We start from the raw sequence: 15,055 nt of genomic DNA, 5'->3' as shown, positions 1-15,055 counted from the left end.
ATTCCGGTTTTTAATTTCTCCACTCTTAACCGGTTTAATATTTAACCAAATAATGTACTGGTTTTAACGGTTTATGATTCATCCATATCAAATGAACAATCATAGCTCTACAAGTTACAGAAACCAAACAAAATTATACCAAACACGAACCGAATCTGAGATACCGGTACACCGCTTTGGTTTCCCGGTTTAGGTATTGTACTCTATGACTATGATAAATACTTGCTCTATATAGCAATGACTTTAATTTATCTCCCAGCGTTGGTCATTAGCTGAGAGAACACTTGGGTGCTACTGATTATGCCTGAAGTTCCATCTCCATAGTCTCTCTCTATGTTCGAGCCATTAGACAGACCTTGCCGAGCCGTTCTCGGGTCGGTAACATCTCCATAATCTTCTTCAGGAATGTTCAATGGTCCGGATTCTTGAAGCTGAAGCACATGTTCTAAGTTCCATAGAACATCGCCAATTGTCGGTCTATCTACACCGTAATCCGCACAGCATTTCTCTGCGGTTTCAGCGAATTTCTTCAACGAGCACGGTTTGATTTCATCTGCGATATTCGGATCAACGATCTGATCAAGCATCCCTTTCCTTTGCCACTCTATTGCCCATTCTGCTAAATTTACTTGCTCCCTAACAAGCAACGGATCAACAGCGGGTCTAGCGCAAAGAACTTCAAAAAGAACAACACCAAATGAATAAACATCGGACTTATCCGTGAGCTGTTGTCTTCTGAAGTATTCAGGATCAAGATATCCAAAGCTTCCTTTTACACCGGTGCTCACATGTGTCTCATCAATACAAGGACCGGATCTTGAGAGTCCAAAGTCTGCAACTTTGGCTACATAGTTGTTATCTAGTAAGATATTGGTGGATTTGATATCCCGGTGGATGATTCCTTGCGAAGAACCGGTGTGAAGGTAATGAAGTCCTCTGGCTGCACCAATGCAGACCTCAAGCCGTTGTTTCCAAGATAAAGGCGGGTTGGTGGATCCGTATAAGTGACTTTTGAGTGGTCCTTTATCCATGTACTCATAAACAAGAATCATCTCAGACTGTTCTTCGCAATACCCAACAAGTGAAACTAGATGGCGATGACGGATCTTAGAGAGAATGGTTATCTCAGAGAGAAACTCTGGTAAGCCCTGTCTTGAACCAGGAGAGCCTCTCTTCACAGCTACTTTGGTGTTGTCTTTAAGAGACCCTCTAAAAACCATCCCGAATCCGCCAACTCCGATAACTAAACTTCTATCAAAGTTATTGGTTCCGGATTGTAACTCCGCGAACGAGATTCTCAGAGTATGGTAGCCACTAGAACTAACAGTTCTTTCAGTTGTTCTACTATTGGAACTGCCTCTAAACCTCCTCAAAGGTGTCCATCCCGTGCTCTCTGAACTCCTCGTCTTGTTGTTCTTGCGCCTGCACAAGCACAAAACGCTCAAGAAGAACAGCGACAAGAACACAAAACCTCCCAAAACCGAGCCAACCACGATCCAGACAACATTCCTCTTTCCAGATACCACTTCAGAACTCACAGGGCTCAAAATCCTCATGATCTCAACTCCATTCAATAGAGCATTAACTCTCGCCGGATTACTAAGATCAGACGGTCCAACACTAATCCTCAACATTCCAGAACGATCAGACTCCGCAACAAAATCAATGTACAACGGAGACGCAAGCACATGGAAAGTAAGCGTGGAGAGATCAACATCCTTAAACGCAAGATACTCATTGATAAAGACATTGAAATAGAGCTGATTAAGCGACGAACTAACGATATCGCAGAAATGCAAACGAACCAAATGAAGAACTCGTTTCTCATCAACCTGAAACCCCCAACTAATGTTAAACCTTGCCTGCAACTCCTGATTATCTCGATCCATCTCCTGAGCAGTCATATAAACATTATCCGGAGCAATCTCTCTCGTGGCACCACCGTTTTGATAATTCGGAGAATGAGTAGTCCAAGCACGTCTAGCAGCAGCTCTCAAGAGAAGATAGTTGTCATCAACAACCCAAGTCCTCCACAACGTATCATTAAACGGCGTCAATTTCGAACCACCAACGTTGATTCTATGAACAGTCTCAAGAACTTGAGATGACAAGTTACTAAAGATTTGAGCAGAGTTAGGAATCACAAGCTTCGTTCCTTGATCCATTATATAATCCTTAGGTGCTGAAAACACTTCAACCGCATTAACAAACCCAAATCCAGAAGCTTTAAAGGGCAAAAACGAAATCTCTAAAACAGGGTCATCGATTTTGAGTATGAATTCTTTAACAACGACGGAGCTAGTACTGAAACTGTTAATCACAGAGAACCCATTAATCAAAACTCGAAATTTAGCAGACCTTAAGTTAAATCTCGAAGCTTTAAAAGGCGCGAAATGGAGACGGATAAAGTGAGTGCCTTTGGTAGTGACTTGGAATTTGTATGATCCTCCGACGGGGAAAACACGAGCTGTGTTGTACAAAACGGGTGAATCTGGAGATGGGTTCGTGTCAGAAATCGAGATGGATCGATCGGTGGAGAGAAAACTCGAGCCAGGTTCTGAAGAGTCGCTGAGAAAAGAACGGGTTGTGAAGAAAGATGTATTGGTGTTAGAACCGGAATTGATGAGATAATTATCAGTTGGAGTGAAAGCAGCGAAAGAGAGATGAAGAAGAGGGCAGAAGAAGAAGAGAAGGGTTTGGGTTAGATTTATTGGAAACGCCATTAGAGTGAAGCTTTTTTGGGGAAGGTTTGAGAAAGGTTTTGGTTTGATGATATTAAAGAGAAGAAGAGATGGAGAAACTAGAAAGTGGGTTTTTGCTGTCACTTCTCTGTATTCGTATTTTTTTCCCACTAAAGGTAAGTGAAAGAGAAAGTGTTTGTGAAATCATTAGGCAGCGAAGTTTGTCAACAGCAATGGGAAACCAAAGGAAGCTTAAACCTGATTTTGTTTGTGATTCGGTGGCAATCATTTTCAAAAAGTTTTGCTTTCTATTAAATATAGTTGATTTTCACTGATTTGGTAATTCTTAGTTAATCATTTGTGTACGCTATGAGTAGGGATGTTTGATTCATTTTTGAATTAGATAGAAACAGTTTTGAGATATAATTTGTGGTGTTACGGATTAACTCATCGTAGGTGGTGTGATTATTATGGTATTAATTGCGTAACTAACAAGGTTTGGACCGACACATTATTACAAAAAATAAATTAATTAGTGTATTGTAGGCAAGGTTTAATATTTCACTCATTAATTCCAATAGACCTAAACGATACTAATTTAATAATTAGAAGGAAATATAAGGAAGCATCTGTCACCAAATTAGAAGTACTCTTCTTCTTCTTTTTTTCTTCTTTTTTCTGAGTGTATGTAAAATTTTATTCATACAACAAACCTTGTTATAGTGAATGCATCCTTTTTAAAAAAGTTATAGAAAAAAAATTAGAAGTACTCTTTTTATGGGCATCCATGATCCATCATTTTATCAAAGTCTAGATTAACTTCTTTTTCTTGATAAACAAGAAGACAATAAAATACATGAAAACACTAAAAAGAAGAGAATTCCACCAAACGAAGCTAATCATAATTTTTTTTTACTATTTTTCTTTTTTCATACTATTCATTATATTTTCTTCTTATATATTTCGTCTTCCTATGTTATGTTACTTTCTTTATCGATTTTATTTATTTCTTATTTGTTATTTTTTTCGTATCAAGAAATAGATTACAAAAATAGAAAATAGAGTAAAGTTTTAGAAAAAAAATATTGTTAAATTTTATTTTAAACTTTTATCATATTCATTATGTGGTATATTAATATGCTTCTCGTCAATTTGATATCTCAATAAATTTGTTTAGCCGAATAAGGAAACAAAAAAAATAAGTTTCCAAAAGTATAATATGGGACTTCAAACATTAATTGGTGTATCTAAAAAGTGCAATGGCTCTTCTATTCACAGTGGTATCACCAAATCCACTGTCCCCCACAATCTCATCGCTCCACGTGTCTCCTTCCCGCCACCACTTATCATCATCAATAACCATACGCCGTAACAAATCGCCGCCGGTAACACTCACTCCACATCGTCTTGTTTCATCTCGACGCCGGCGCGTGAAGGTCTACTCACAACTACGATTCCCTCTAATCTCCCCAGACGATCACTGGTCACAATGGGCTGCTCTCTTCGCCGCCGGAGCTTTCGGTGTCTGGTAAATCACCTCAATCCTCTCTGTTGAAACTAGGGTTTTGTATACTGATGAAATTACCGACTTCATTAGGTCGGAGAAGACGAAAATTGGAAGTATGGTGAGTGGTGCGTTGACAAGTACGTTACTTGGGCTCGCCGCTAGCAATTTAAGGTTAATTCCGTTTGAAACGCCGTCGTATGGCTTCTTCATGGAGTTTCTCTTGCCGCATACGATTCCATTGTTGTTGTTTAGAGCTGATCTCCGTCGTATTATCCGATCTACTGGATCATTGCTTCTTGCATTCTTAATTGGATCTGGTAAAGATTTAGTCTTTTGCTTAAAGGCAAGTTTTTGGATTGGGATTAGTTTGGATTCATGCTTAAGACTAACAAAAGTTTATGTCTTTGAGTGGTTTTAGTTAAAAAGATTGATTGTGAAGTGACATTGTTATTGATGATGTGTTGAGTGGTTTATTAATTTGTGAGTTGGTTTGTTGTAGTTGCGACGATTGTTGGAACAGTGGTGGCTTTTATGTTGGTACCGATGAGATCGCTTGGTCCGGATAACTGGAAAATAGCAGCTGCTCTTATGGGGAGTTACATTGGTGGATGTAAGTTTGTCTGGAGCCCCTTCATTGCTTCTTTGGCTTGTTTACAGACAGAGGTACTCAATGTTTATCTTCTTTAGCCGAAAAGATTCTAGCTTTGCTTGATTTTCGTTTATCGAAAAAAGAGGAAAATCTTGCTAAATTGGCTTGTAAGATGTTTATCACAACTTGGGAATGGATTCTTCAAGAGGAATGAGAATAAAATTGTTGGTTCTTGTTTTTTGTTCTGCAGCCCTTAATTTTGTTGCGATATCGGAGGCTCTACAGATATCTCCATCTGTTATAGCAGCGGGTGTAGCTGTGGATAATGTCATATGTGCTCTTCACTTCATGGTTTTGTTTGCGTTGGCCTCAAAGATACCCCCTGAGACCGCCTCAGCATCTTCCCCTGGTAAACTTCCATCTTGATCACATTTTGTATATATAAGGTATGTAAGTATGTTGCAATGTGAGAGGATTACTAAAGAACTTATGGCGAATAGTCGGACCAACTAAGGATTTGGTGACTCTAGGGCTACTTGGTTAGTTGTCAAATTGATTTGAGTGAATGTTGGTAAAGATAGTTATTATTAATACATATAATGTGCCTATCAAATTAAGACTTGATAATAAGTTTTCAATACTTTTGAGTTTTGACATTATTACATAACGTTTCTCATCTTCTAACTGCATTTGCATCCACATATAAACACTACTATTCAAGTTTTTGTGATCTTTGGCAGATGCTGACATGACTAAGGATGACAAGCTCGAGGACAAGAACAGAGTGGTTTCAACTTCAATTGCACTATCAGTTTCCTTCCTGATATGCAAAGCTGCAATTACGTTGACGACGCTATTTAAGATACAAGGAGTTATGCTTCCTGCAGTAACAGCCATCACCATTGTCTTGGCAACATCCTTCCCTGATTTCTTCAACTCTCTGGCACCTTCTGCTGAAACCATCTCTCTCATTCTCATGCAGGTATCTCTTTCTTTACACTTTATCCATTATTTAGAACCAATTAGACATGTCATTGGCAAAATGGGCTATGTCTGACCCGTTTTGAGCCCTTATTCTCATTGTTAAAGCCCATCCCTGATTAAGCCCGAGGACTTCAGACCATGGTTTGTTTTTGAATCTTTTTTGTTCAGGTATTTTTCACAATTCTAGGAGCCACAGGGAGTGTATGGAATGTAATCAACACTGCCCCAAGTATCTTCTTATTTGCTGCTATTCAAGTAATGGTTCATCTAGCAGTGACTTTGGTTCTAGGAAAACTATTCTGTATCGACATGAAGCTATTACTTCTTGCATCAAATGCTAACATCGGAGGCCCAACCACTGCGTGTGCCATGGCAACCGCAAAAGGATGGACTTCTCTTGTCGTCCCCGGGATTCTCTCTGGTGTTTTTGGGGTCTCCATAGCAACTTTTCTAGGCATTGGATGTGGAGTTTTTGTCCTCAAACGATTATAGATTTCTAAACAGTTCTAATGATTGGAGGATTCTGAAGCTAGACTTCTTGTAAATTGCTAATTGTTCTCAACAAATTTTAAATCTTTTTGTTTTCCAAATTATCAGTGTTTTCATACAAAACAAGCATTTATCTCATAAACAATAACCATTTTACATTGGTTTGCGAGCTTTACTTGTTCAAATATAAAATAAAATTTGTCTGTAGATTTTTTTTTAGTTGACTAATACTAATATACATCTAGTGGTACGGTTGATTGTACTATTGTACCGCTCTTTCAATACAAGTCAACCGTACTTGAGATCGTAATTTAAAAGTCAACTGTACTTTCCCATATCAATCTCAAAAGTCAACTCTACCATATTAATAAGATTCTATTGATTCCAAATATTTTGTAACCAAAAGTAGTGCTAGATTCATCCTTCTTTGTTTGATTTATCCTATGAAACTTAGATTAGCATGGTTGGAAATTTATGCGTTTACTTGCAACTTTCGATTCCAAAAACAAAATATGCAATGTACCTATCACATGCATGACTTAGATTTGAGGTCCGAACAAAGTCTTTAGTATGTGTTCGACACACCTGCTCTTTCCATAATATTGATATGGAGAGCCCAATTTAGCCAATAAAAGACATGGATAGTGTAATATGATATTTTTTTAATGCGGAGATAAAGTATATATTAGCTAAGAATAAGTAAAGATGTAGTACAACAAGTACCAATTTGTAAATGCATGAATCATGCCTTATAGAATGTTCTCAAATCTCATTATCTCAACTCTCTACGCACGAAACCCTAACTAATATTTTATAATTTAATTAAATTTAAAATAGTTAGTAAGATACTTTGATTTGATTGGAAGTTGGAACCATCTTGTACTTCTCGTTTTTATCCATTTTATATCTATATAGATATTTACACAATCATATAAACGTTTTTCAACGAGATTCACTCTTACTTAAACGTAACATACATTTGAATTTGATAACATTTCTTGCTTTTCTATTTGGCAGTATTTGTTGTAGAGTAGAAATATATAATAATTATCAAACCATTGCTCTCAACTCACAAGTATTCTATTCGCAAATATGTGTGACACTTTTAGACCAAGGGGCATATCTAAGAAACTATCATGTACGTTTTTAAGAGTTTCGTACAAATTCACGTCTATAAACTCGTGATTTTTCTTTTATTAAAAGTAAAATGAAGATTTCACAGAAATGAATTAGTAAGACCATTCTAAATGTAATTGGTATAAAATATCTTTTTATGTTGATATATTAGTGTGAATTGGTTAAACAAACAATATATTGTGCAATTGCATCCAAATAATGCATCCCAACACAGATCGAAATATAATTGTCCCAAATATATTGTAGAGTTCATGAAGAACTAAATCTATATATAGAAACTGAATACAAAATCTGATTAAAAGAACGCTTTCAATTGCATAAACTGATCCATGTTTGGCTAAACATGTATCCCATATGGTTTTCTTATACAAATTGTTGGCCATACATGTATGATATATGAGTTATGTATATGTAATTATACATTACATTGTGAAAGTTCTCTGCCAGCAAATAATTTTTGGGAGAAAAGATATAAAATAAAAGCAGGGGAAGCATTCTCACGTCTTAGACATGTATAATATAACACGTTACATATTAATTAAACAATTACGTTATTGCCCTGATAATCCGCTATAAATAACAAATCCAAAAAGCTTTCCACACATAAAACACACACTTACATAAGTATATTGTGGATAATAACATAAAAGACAAAATGGGGAATATGAGAAGCTTAGTGAAGATGTTAATGGTGGTTCTGTTTCTTGGATGGATTTTCGTTTGGATTATGATTTCAACTAATCGTTTCCAAAACATATGGACCCCCAAACTCGCCAAGTATCTCAAAACTACTTATTTTGGTCCTCAAGGTATTAACTTCTCTATTTATTCTCGCATTAAAATTTTGATTCCTTCATCTTTGAGTATTCCTTTATCATGTACGTGTAGGCATGAATCTTGTGCTACTCACGGTTCCAATGATGTTCATTGCGGTTCTGAGCTGTGTTTATTTGCATACCCAAAAGCAACCCTCCCAAACTCAAAGGTTCCACTTGTTATAATTCAACTTTTATTGACGATATATATTTGTAAAATTTGTTACAAAATTATCACAATTTTGTTTGTATAAGTGCAGAGAATGGAAGGTAAAAGGGAGAATGGGGAGGGTGATGATGGTTATGAACCCATTGGGGATAGTGACAGCCACAGAGTTGACTTTTTCTCTGTTGTTCCTGGCTCTTTTAGTTTGGGCTCTCTCCAATTATCTCTACCTTAGCTATCACGTCCACCTTCATAACCATGACAACGCCAAAATGTAAGCTTCTTAATTTGTTTCACTTCTAACTTTATATGCTCGAATGGTTTGTTGGAATATCCCACATAACATCTATCTATATAAGATATGTGTCTCTCCACTCGTTGATCATGATTGCTCACAAGGTTATACTATGTGAAACATAACATATGGAACACACCAAAACCTCTAGTGCATTTTTTGGCACTACCATTTTTTATACCTTGATGAATTGCTTCACTCCCAAGTTACCATTTGGAGTATCTAGGTACCAAATCCGTAGGGTATGGGAGTTGATTTAATATTGCGTGACATGTGTAGATGGCAGGCAAAGTTTAGGGCTTTTGGACTGAGGATAGGTTACGTAGGCCACTACTGCTGGGCCTTTTTGTTCTTCCCGGTGACAAGAGCCTCTACGATCCTGCCACTTGTCGGGTTAACGTCGGAGTCAAGCATAAAATATCACATTTGGCTTGGACATGTCTCAAATTTTTGCTTCCTCGTTCACACAGTCGTTTTCCTTATCTACTGGGCCATGGTCAATAAGTTGATGGAGGTCCGTGTTACATGCATCTACCTTAATCTTATCCTTAAAACAAAACAAAACAAAACTTTCATTCTTTCTTTTATTCCAACTGATATTTGTTTTTACGATTTCTTATATATGTGAAGACGTTTGCATGGAATGCAACATATGTGCCTAATCTGGCCGGAACAATAGCGATGGTGATTGGAATAGCGATTTGGGTGACGAGTTTACCATCCTTTAGACGAAAGAAGTTTGAAATTTTCTTCTACACTCACCATCTCTACGGTCTCTACATAGTCTTCTACGCAATCCACGTGGGAGACTCATGGTTCTGCATGATCTTGCCAAACATCTTCCTCTTTTTCATAGACCGCTACTTGAGATTCTTACAATCTACCAAGAGATCCAGACTTGTTTCCGCTAAGATTTTACCTTCAGACAACCTTGAACTCACTTTCGCCAAAACTTCAGGTTTACAACTAGTTCTTCCATTTATCTTGACTATAATAGTTTAGGGTTTTTCTTTCAACAGATATTCCGTTTTCAACTAGAAATACAAACGCAAAACGCAAATGTAATGAAAACTTCTTTTGGTATATGTTTAAGGTTTACATTATACACCAACAAGCATATTGTTTCTACATGTGCCGAGCATTTCCAAGCTTCAATGGCATCCATTCACAATAACTTCGAGCAGCAACTTGGAGAAAGATACACTAAGTGTTGTAATCAGAAAACAGGGAAGTTGGACTCAAAAACTTTACACACATCTCTCTTCTTCCATTGATTCTCTCGAAGTTTCTACTGAAGGTCCTTATGGCCCTAACTCTTTTGATGTCTCGAGGTAAAAATTTCAAAAGTCTTATTTAAGTTCCTTACTTAACTACTTTATCTTAAGTATATCTAATTGTTTTCTTCCTGATCATATATAGGCACGATTCTCTAATACTAGTGGGCGGTGGTAGCGGAGTTACACCCTTCATTTCCGTGATCAGGGAACTCATATTTCAGAGCCAAAACCGGAGCACAAAGCTACCAAATGTTCTCCTTGTTTGTGCCTTTAAAAATTACCACGATCTTGCATTTTTAGACCTAATCTTCCCTTCAGATATATCAGTCTCAGACATTTCTAAGCTGAATCTCCGAATTGAGGCTTATATTACAAGAGAAGACAAGAAGCCCGAGACAACTGATGATCACAAACTTCTTCAGACAAAATGGTTCAAACCGCAGCCTCTAGACTCTCCTATCTCACCTGTTCTTGGACCCAACAACTTCCTTTGGCTCGGAGTTGTGATCTTATCATCATTCGTCATGTTTCTCTTGCTCATAGGGATCGTCACACGTTACTATATATACCCTGTTGACCATAACACAGGATCGATCTACAATTTCACGTATAGAGTGCTTTGGGTCATGTTCCTAGGATGTGTGTGCATTTTCATCTCGTCAAGCATAATTTTCTTGTGGCGCAAGAAAGAAAATAAAGAAGGAGATAAGGACTCCAAGAAGCAGGTACAGAGCGTAGAGTTTCAGACACCCACGTCTTCTCCAGGTTCATGGTTTCACGGCCACGAGAGAGAGCTCGAGAGCGTACCCTATCAATCTATAGTACAAGCCACTTCAGTCCACTTCGGCTCCAAACCTAATCTGAAAAGTAAGTAATCTATTACCACCTAGAGTCCACATTATATCATCACTTACATAACAAAAATGGTATAAATGAATGTGCATTCATGCATGAGGCTGATACTTTAAGCCTTATCGTTTTGCAGAGATTCTATTTGAGGCTGAGGGTTCGGAAGACGTTGGGGTGATGGTTTGCGGACCAAAAAAGATGAGACATGAAGTTGCAAAAATATGTTCATCTGGTTTGGCTAAGAACCTTCACTTTGAGGCAATTAGTTTCAACTGGTGATCTATTCCATGTTCTAACTATATATGTTTGCTTTTTTTTATTATATTCATCGTAATAACCGTTGATATAAGATGGTTTGCTTTTCAATTATTTTTTTCTTCTTTTGTTGGTAAATTGATTATTATTACTATGAAGCTTTTCTTTGAAATAAATTTTAGTATGTCTATTTAGTTAGAAATCTTAAGAAGAATAAACTGAAACTAAAATAAAAAGAAGTAACCAGAAATAGCTGATGGAGCTTACCGAAGATCCTGATGGAGCAAAGCAGTATCAAGGTAAGTGAGCTTGAACCAAAGTGCAGATCTATTGCTGGAGTCCTCTGATGAAACCATCTCTCTGATTCAAATGTAGTTATATATCTCTTCTCGTACATTTTTAGTAACCAGAAAGAGTTTTGAGCCAAAGCCTGAAGCCTCCCTGGATCGGGACCATCTTGTATCCTTTCCAAGCTTTCCTTGAACCACATGGAAAAGTTTCTCAATCCTTTTGACGAATTTTGCTACTACTAGACTAAAGGCCAGTTGGTTAAGTACATGTATCTCTATCTTTAAATTTATCCAGTAGAACCAGTTAGGAATGTATCATTGGCCAAATGGGCTAGGCCCTTAACGTTTTGAATCCTAATATCCTTTTTCCAATGTTAAAACACATCGCTGACTAATTAAGCTCGAGGACTGCCGACTGTGGATCATGGTTTGGCTGGCTACACTTGGCTTAAGACGGGTTAGCTCGAGGACTACGGGTAATTAGCCCGTCCTAGGCCAGGATCTTTCAGCACATGATAATATCCCTAAACACCACTAAGCCTCATCTAAACGGGCAATGGCTGCAAATTAATTAGTTATTTTAAACAATGGTTGGAGGATTCTCAAGCCACACTCCTTGTAATTGTAAAATGTTGTTGTCTCATTAGTTTATATTTTTTTTGTTTCCAAAAGCCAAGTGTATTCACACGTACGATACAGTTGTTTTAATGCATAAATCTCATTAATAGACAATAACCACTTCCGTAGGTTGAGATTTAAATATATAAAAAGTTGTCGACTACTATGTATATTATATACTAATCGGTATGTGTTTTTATATAATTAGAAATATAACTAATCAAGCTAGATTGTACTACTGTACTGCTCTTTCAATATAAGTCCACTGTACTTGAGAGTTCGATCGAATTGAAAATGTCAACTGTACTTACCCTTTTCGATCTTGAAGGTCAACTCTATTAGATAAAGAAGATTCTGTTGGTACATTAAGAAAACTGTTTCTTTGATTTCTTATCCTGTAAAACATAAATTGATGTGGCTGAAAATGTGTATGTTTAAATGCAACTTTCGATTCCAAAAAAATACTTGGATCTGTGTTCCGAAATAAGCCATTAATCTGAGTTAGACAACCTGCTCATTCCATCAAACAGATATGGATAACACAATTTTGCTATAAAAAACAATGCTATAAAAAATCGATGTTAGCCGAAAACGATGTGCTCTCTATTTAATTTCTATAATAGAAAAGCTTTTGCCCAAAAAAAATAAAGTATACTATAACATAATTAGTACTTTTTTTAGTGTAAAGATAAATTATTAGCTAAGAATAAGTTTGTCCTCAAAGAAAAAAGAAGAAGCTAGGAATAAGTAAAGATGTAGTACAGGAAATGCCAATTTAACAACGCATGAATCATGCCTTTTTGGGCCTCTCTCTTTGTAGAATGTTTCTAAATCTCAATTCAAACGCATGAAACCCTAGTTAAATATTTTTTTATTAAAAAACCTAGCTAATTTTCTTAAAGTTTGTTTCAACATCAAATATTCCATAATTTACTGGTTGGTCATAAAAAGGCTAACCATGTGGGAAAGTCAATCCAATACCAACGTGCATACATGGCAAAAGAAACAACTATTATTAATTAATTCGAGCAAAAAAATAATTAAATAATTAAAATCTTAATAATTAAGTATTAAAATAATAATAAAATTTGGTAGAAGACTATGGATGTATGGAAGTTTGGTTTGCATCAAGATAAAATACTAAAGAGAAGTAGAATTATTAGAAATTTGTATGCTATTTCTTAACCTTGAACTTGATGTACAAACATTTTTTTGAAAAAAACAATATAAAAAAAATAGATTCGGTAAAGAAACCTGGTCAATCGAAAGATGTTTCAAGCATTTTTCTGATTAACTCCAACCAATCTTGAAAGCTAGAATGAATATTGTTTTTGAAAAAACGCTTCTTTTTATTTATAATTTTTTAATTAATATAAATGATTTATTTATCAATTTTACCCGTACAACGTATTCGTTACGAACCAATTTCTAACTATCAAAATATCTAACACAATTTGTTTAACACCAACAGTTGTGTAGATCATTCAATCACTCACCAAAAACTCTAATTCTTTTTAGCATTCTAGATCTTGAATCTGCAAAACAACTAATCGGAAAATCTAATTCTGAATCTTTGATCTTTCATTTCCTTTGATGATATCATTTCTTTTCAGTCGCATTAGATAACAATAGACACGATATCAAATATGTTCGAAGTGCCCAAGCTGCGGATTTAACTAAAAAATCTTTCTCTATTTTTAAAGGAGTTTGGTTGACCAAGTGTTTAGGAACGTTGTATCATATCTTTTGATTTACAAATGTAAAGAGGTTGTTTTTGGGTCCATAGATGTTTTCTAAGAGACCCTTTATAACTCCTTCTTACAATATTCTTAACGATTATTTTTTTTTTTGAATTACTTAATATCTCAAGATGAGATATGATTTAGAAAATTCTGCAAATGGATGACATATAGTGGAATGATTGGAAAATTTTGAGTTGAACAAAACAAAGTTGAACATCATTCAACTCATCCCTCTGTAAAATAGTAGATGAAAGAGTTGAACAATTTTTTTTTATAATTTGTTTATTTTTTCAATTTTTGGCTGAATGGGTTGAATCAATTTTCCAATATATTCATTTCAAATGGTAAAAGGTGAGATGAATAGTCATTCAACATTTTCATTTCAACCTCTTATTATGTTATCCTGAACTCAGTATGTAGATAGATACTTTTCAGATTTTTTCACCTATCTTTGCATCTGCTTTGTAAAATTGTCATCTAGAAGAGATGGTGGAAAGTCACTAGGCTAGATTGTGCTATCTTTAGGTCCGAGATTCTAGCCTCGTTTTCTCCTCCCCAAAATTTTAAAATTTAAACCTCAATACAATGAATAAAAAGATAAATTATGTGTACAATGACTTTGGAAAAACATAAAAAAAAAAAAGACAATATGGAGTTAAAAGAAAAAAACTTAAAGTATCTACATACTCCCACAATAGTGTATAGATATGCATACGAAACTTCATATGGAAAAGGAAATATTTTGTTAACTAGAGATACTTCAGGCTCACTATCCAACTAATCTAATGTATTCGTTGAATAGTTTACTGTCCAAATTTTCTAACAGATCTAAAATGTGATACCAGTAACTGACCAACCGAAAATAAAAAGTTTTCCAGTAAAAACGAAAAAAAAAAAAATAATATACACCATGTCCCTAAACTTTTTATCCTTAGGAAAATGGTTAGAAATCTACATATTCAGAAACAAAATATACAAATACGATCAAATGCAGAAAGCTTTCAATTTCATAAACCGATGACCCGATCAATGTTTGGCTAATTATTTTTCTAAATAAATTTTGATACAATTCGCGGGCCACAAATTTATGATATATGCGTTATGTATTTTATATTGTGTATATATTCTGCTGGCAATTGGGAGATAATCTATATATATAATAGCTAACCAGGTTTATGTGTTTAGGTTTATGTGCTTGCTCACGACTGTTTTTTTTCAATAAAAAAACATCAACATCCAACGGTCAAAACATAGGCAGGGGAATCCACAAACAAATCTTAGAGCAACTACATTACATAATAGAAAGAAGATGTCTTTAACAATATTAAAATATTAAATTTACAAAATATTAATAATCAAAT

General features: G+C 35.5%; 3 protein-coding genes across 5 annotated transcripts; 2 read left to right on the top strand and 1 right to left on the bottom strand.

Annotated features, from left to right (window-relative positions):
* Positions 1-3: 3 nt before the first annotated feature.
* Positions 4-2,879, bottom strand: AT5G24010 (Protein kinase superfamily protein). The gene has a single exon (NM_122306.3). It carries the CDS (start codon positions 2,721-2,723, stop codon positions 249-251), a length of 2,475 nt encoding a protein of 824 aa, NP_197789.1. The 5' UTR covers positions 2,724-2,879; the 3' UTR covers positions 4-248.
* Positions 2,880-3,857: 978 nt separating this feature from the next.
* On the top strand, positions 3,858-6,448 carry AT5G24000 (keratin-associated protein (DUF819)). The gene is made up of 6 exons (NM_122305.4): positions 3,858-4,209; positions 4,279-4,505; positions 4,688-4,798; positions 5,028-5,186; positions 5,518-5,759; positions 5,930-6,448. The coding sequence occupies exons 1-6, from the start codon at positions 3,941-3,943 to the stop codon at positions 6,251-6,253; spliced, it is 1,332 nt and encodes a 443-aa protein (NP_197788.1). The 5' UTR covers positions 3,858-3,940; the 3' UTR covers positions 6,254-6,448.
* Positions 6,449-7,990: 1,542 nt separating this feature from the next.
* Positions 7,991-11,172, top strand: FRO5 (ferric reduction oxidase 5; the record flags this gene model as incomplete). Of its 3 annotated transcripts, none has more annotated exons than NM_001343834.1 (8): positions 7,991-8,196; positions 8,276-8,372; positions 8,463-8,642; positions 8,943-9,177; positions 9,294-9,621; positions 9,757-9,994; positions 10,083-10,807; positions 10,926-11,172. In NM_001343834.1, 8 exons carry the CDS (start codon positions 8,043-8,045, stop codon positions 11,066-11,068), a joined length of 2,100 nt encoding a protein of 699 aa, NP_001330174.1. The 3 variants fall into 3 exon arrangements, with proteins under 3 accessions (NP_001330174.1, NP_197787.1, NP_001330173.1); NM_122304.1 differs by having other exon boundaries at positions 8,043-8,164; positions 8,463-8,555; positions 8,950-9,177; positions 10,926-11,068; NM_001343835.1 differs by lacking the exons at positions 7,991-8,196; positions 8,276-8,372; positions 8,463-8,642 and having other exon boundaries at positions 8,817-9,177.
* Positions 11,173-15,055: the final 3,883 nt, after the last annotated feature.

The sequence above is a fragment of the Arabidopsis thaliana genome, chromosome 5 (assembly GCF_000001735.4).
Source record: "Arabidopsis thaliana chromosome 5, partial sequence".
Classification (NCBI taxonomy): Eukaryota; Viridiplantae; Streptophyta; class Magnoliopsida; order Brassicales; family Brassicaceae; genus Arabidopsis; species Arabidopsis thaliana.
Note: the sequence above shows the minus strand (reverse complement) of the source record. Positions and strands in the feature narration are given on the sequence as shown.

Bases quoted from the DNA above. Each gene is read 5' to 3' on its own strand.
- AT5G24010 (NM_122306.3), bottom strand. From the start codon at position 2,723: ATGGCGTTTCCAATAAATCTAACCCAAACCCTTCTCTTCTTCTTCTGC.
- AT5G24000 (NM_122305.4), top strand. From the start codon at position 3,941: ATGGCTCTTCTATTCACAGTGGTATCACCAAATCCACTGTCCCCCACA. The intron at 4,506-4,687 runs GTAAAGATTTAG...GGTTTGTTGTAG, and splicing joins TGCATTCTTAATTGGATCTG to TTGCGACGATTGTTGGAACA. The intron at 5,187-5,517 runs GTAAACTTCCAT...GATCTTTGGCAG, and splicing joins CGCCTCAGCATCTTCCCCTG to ATGCTGACATGACTAAGGAT.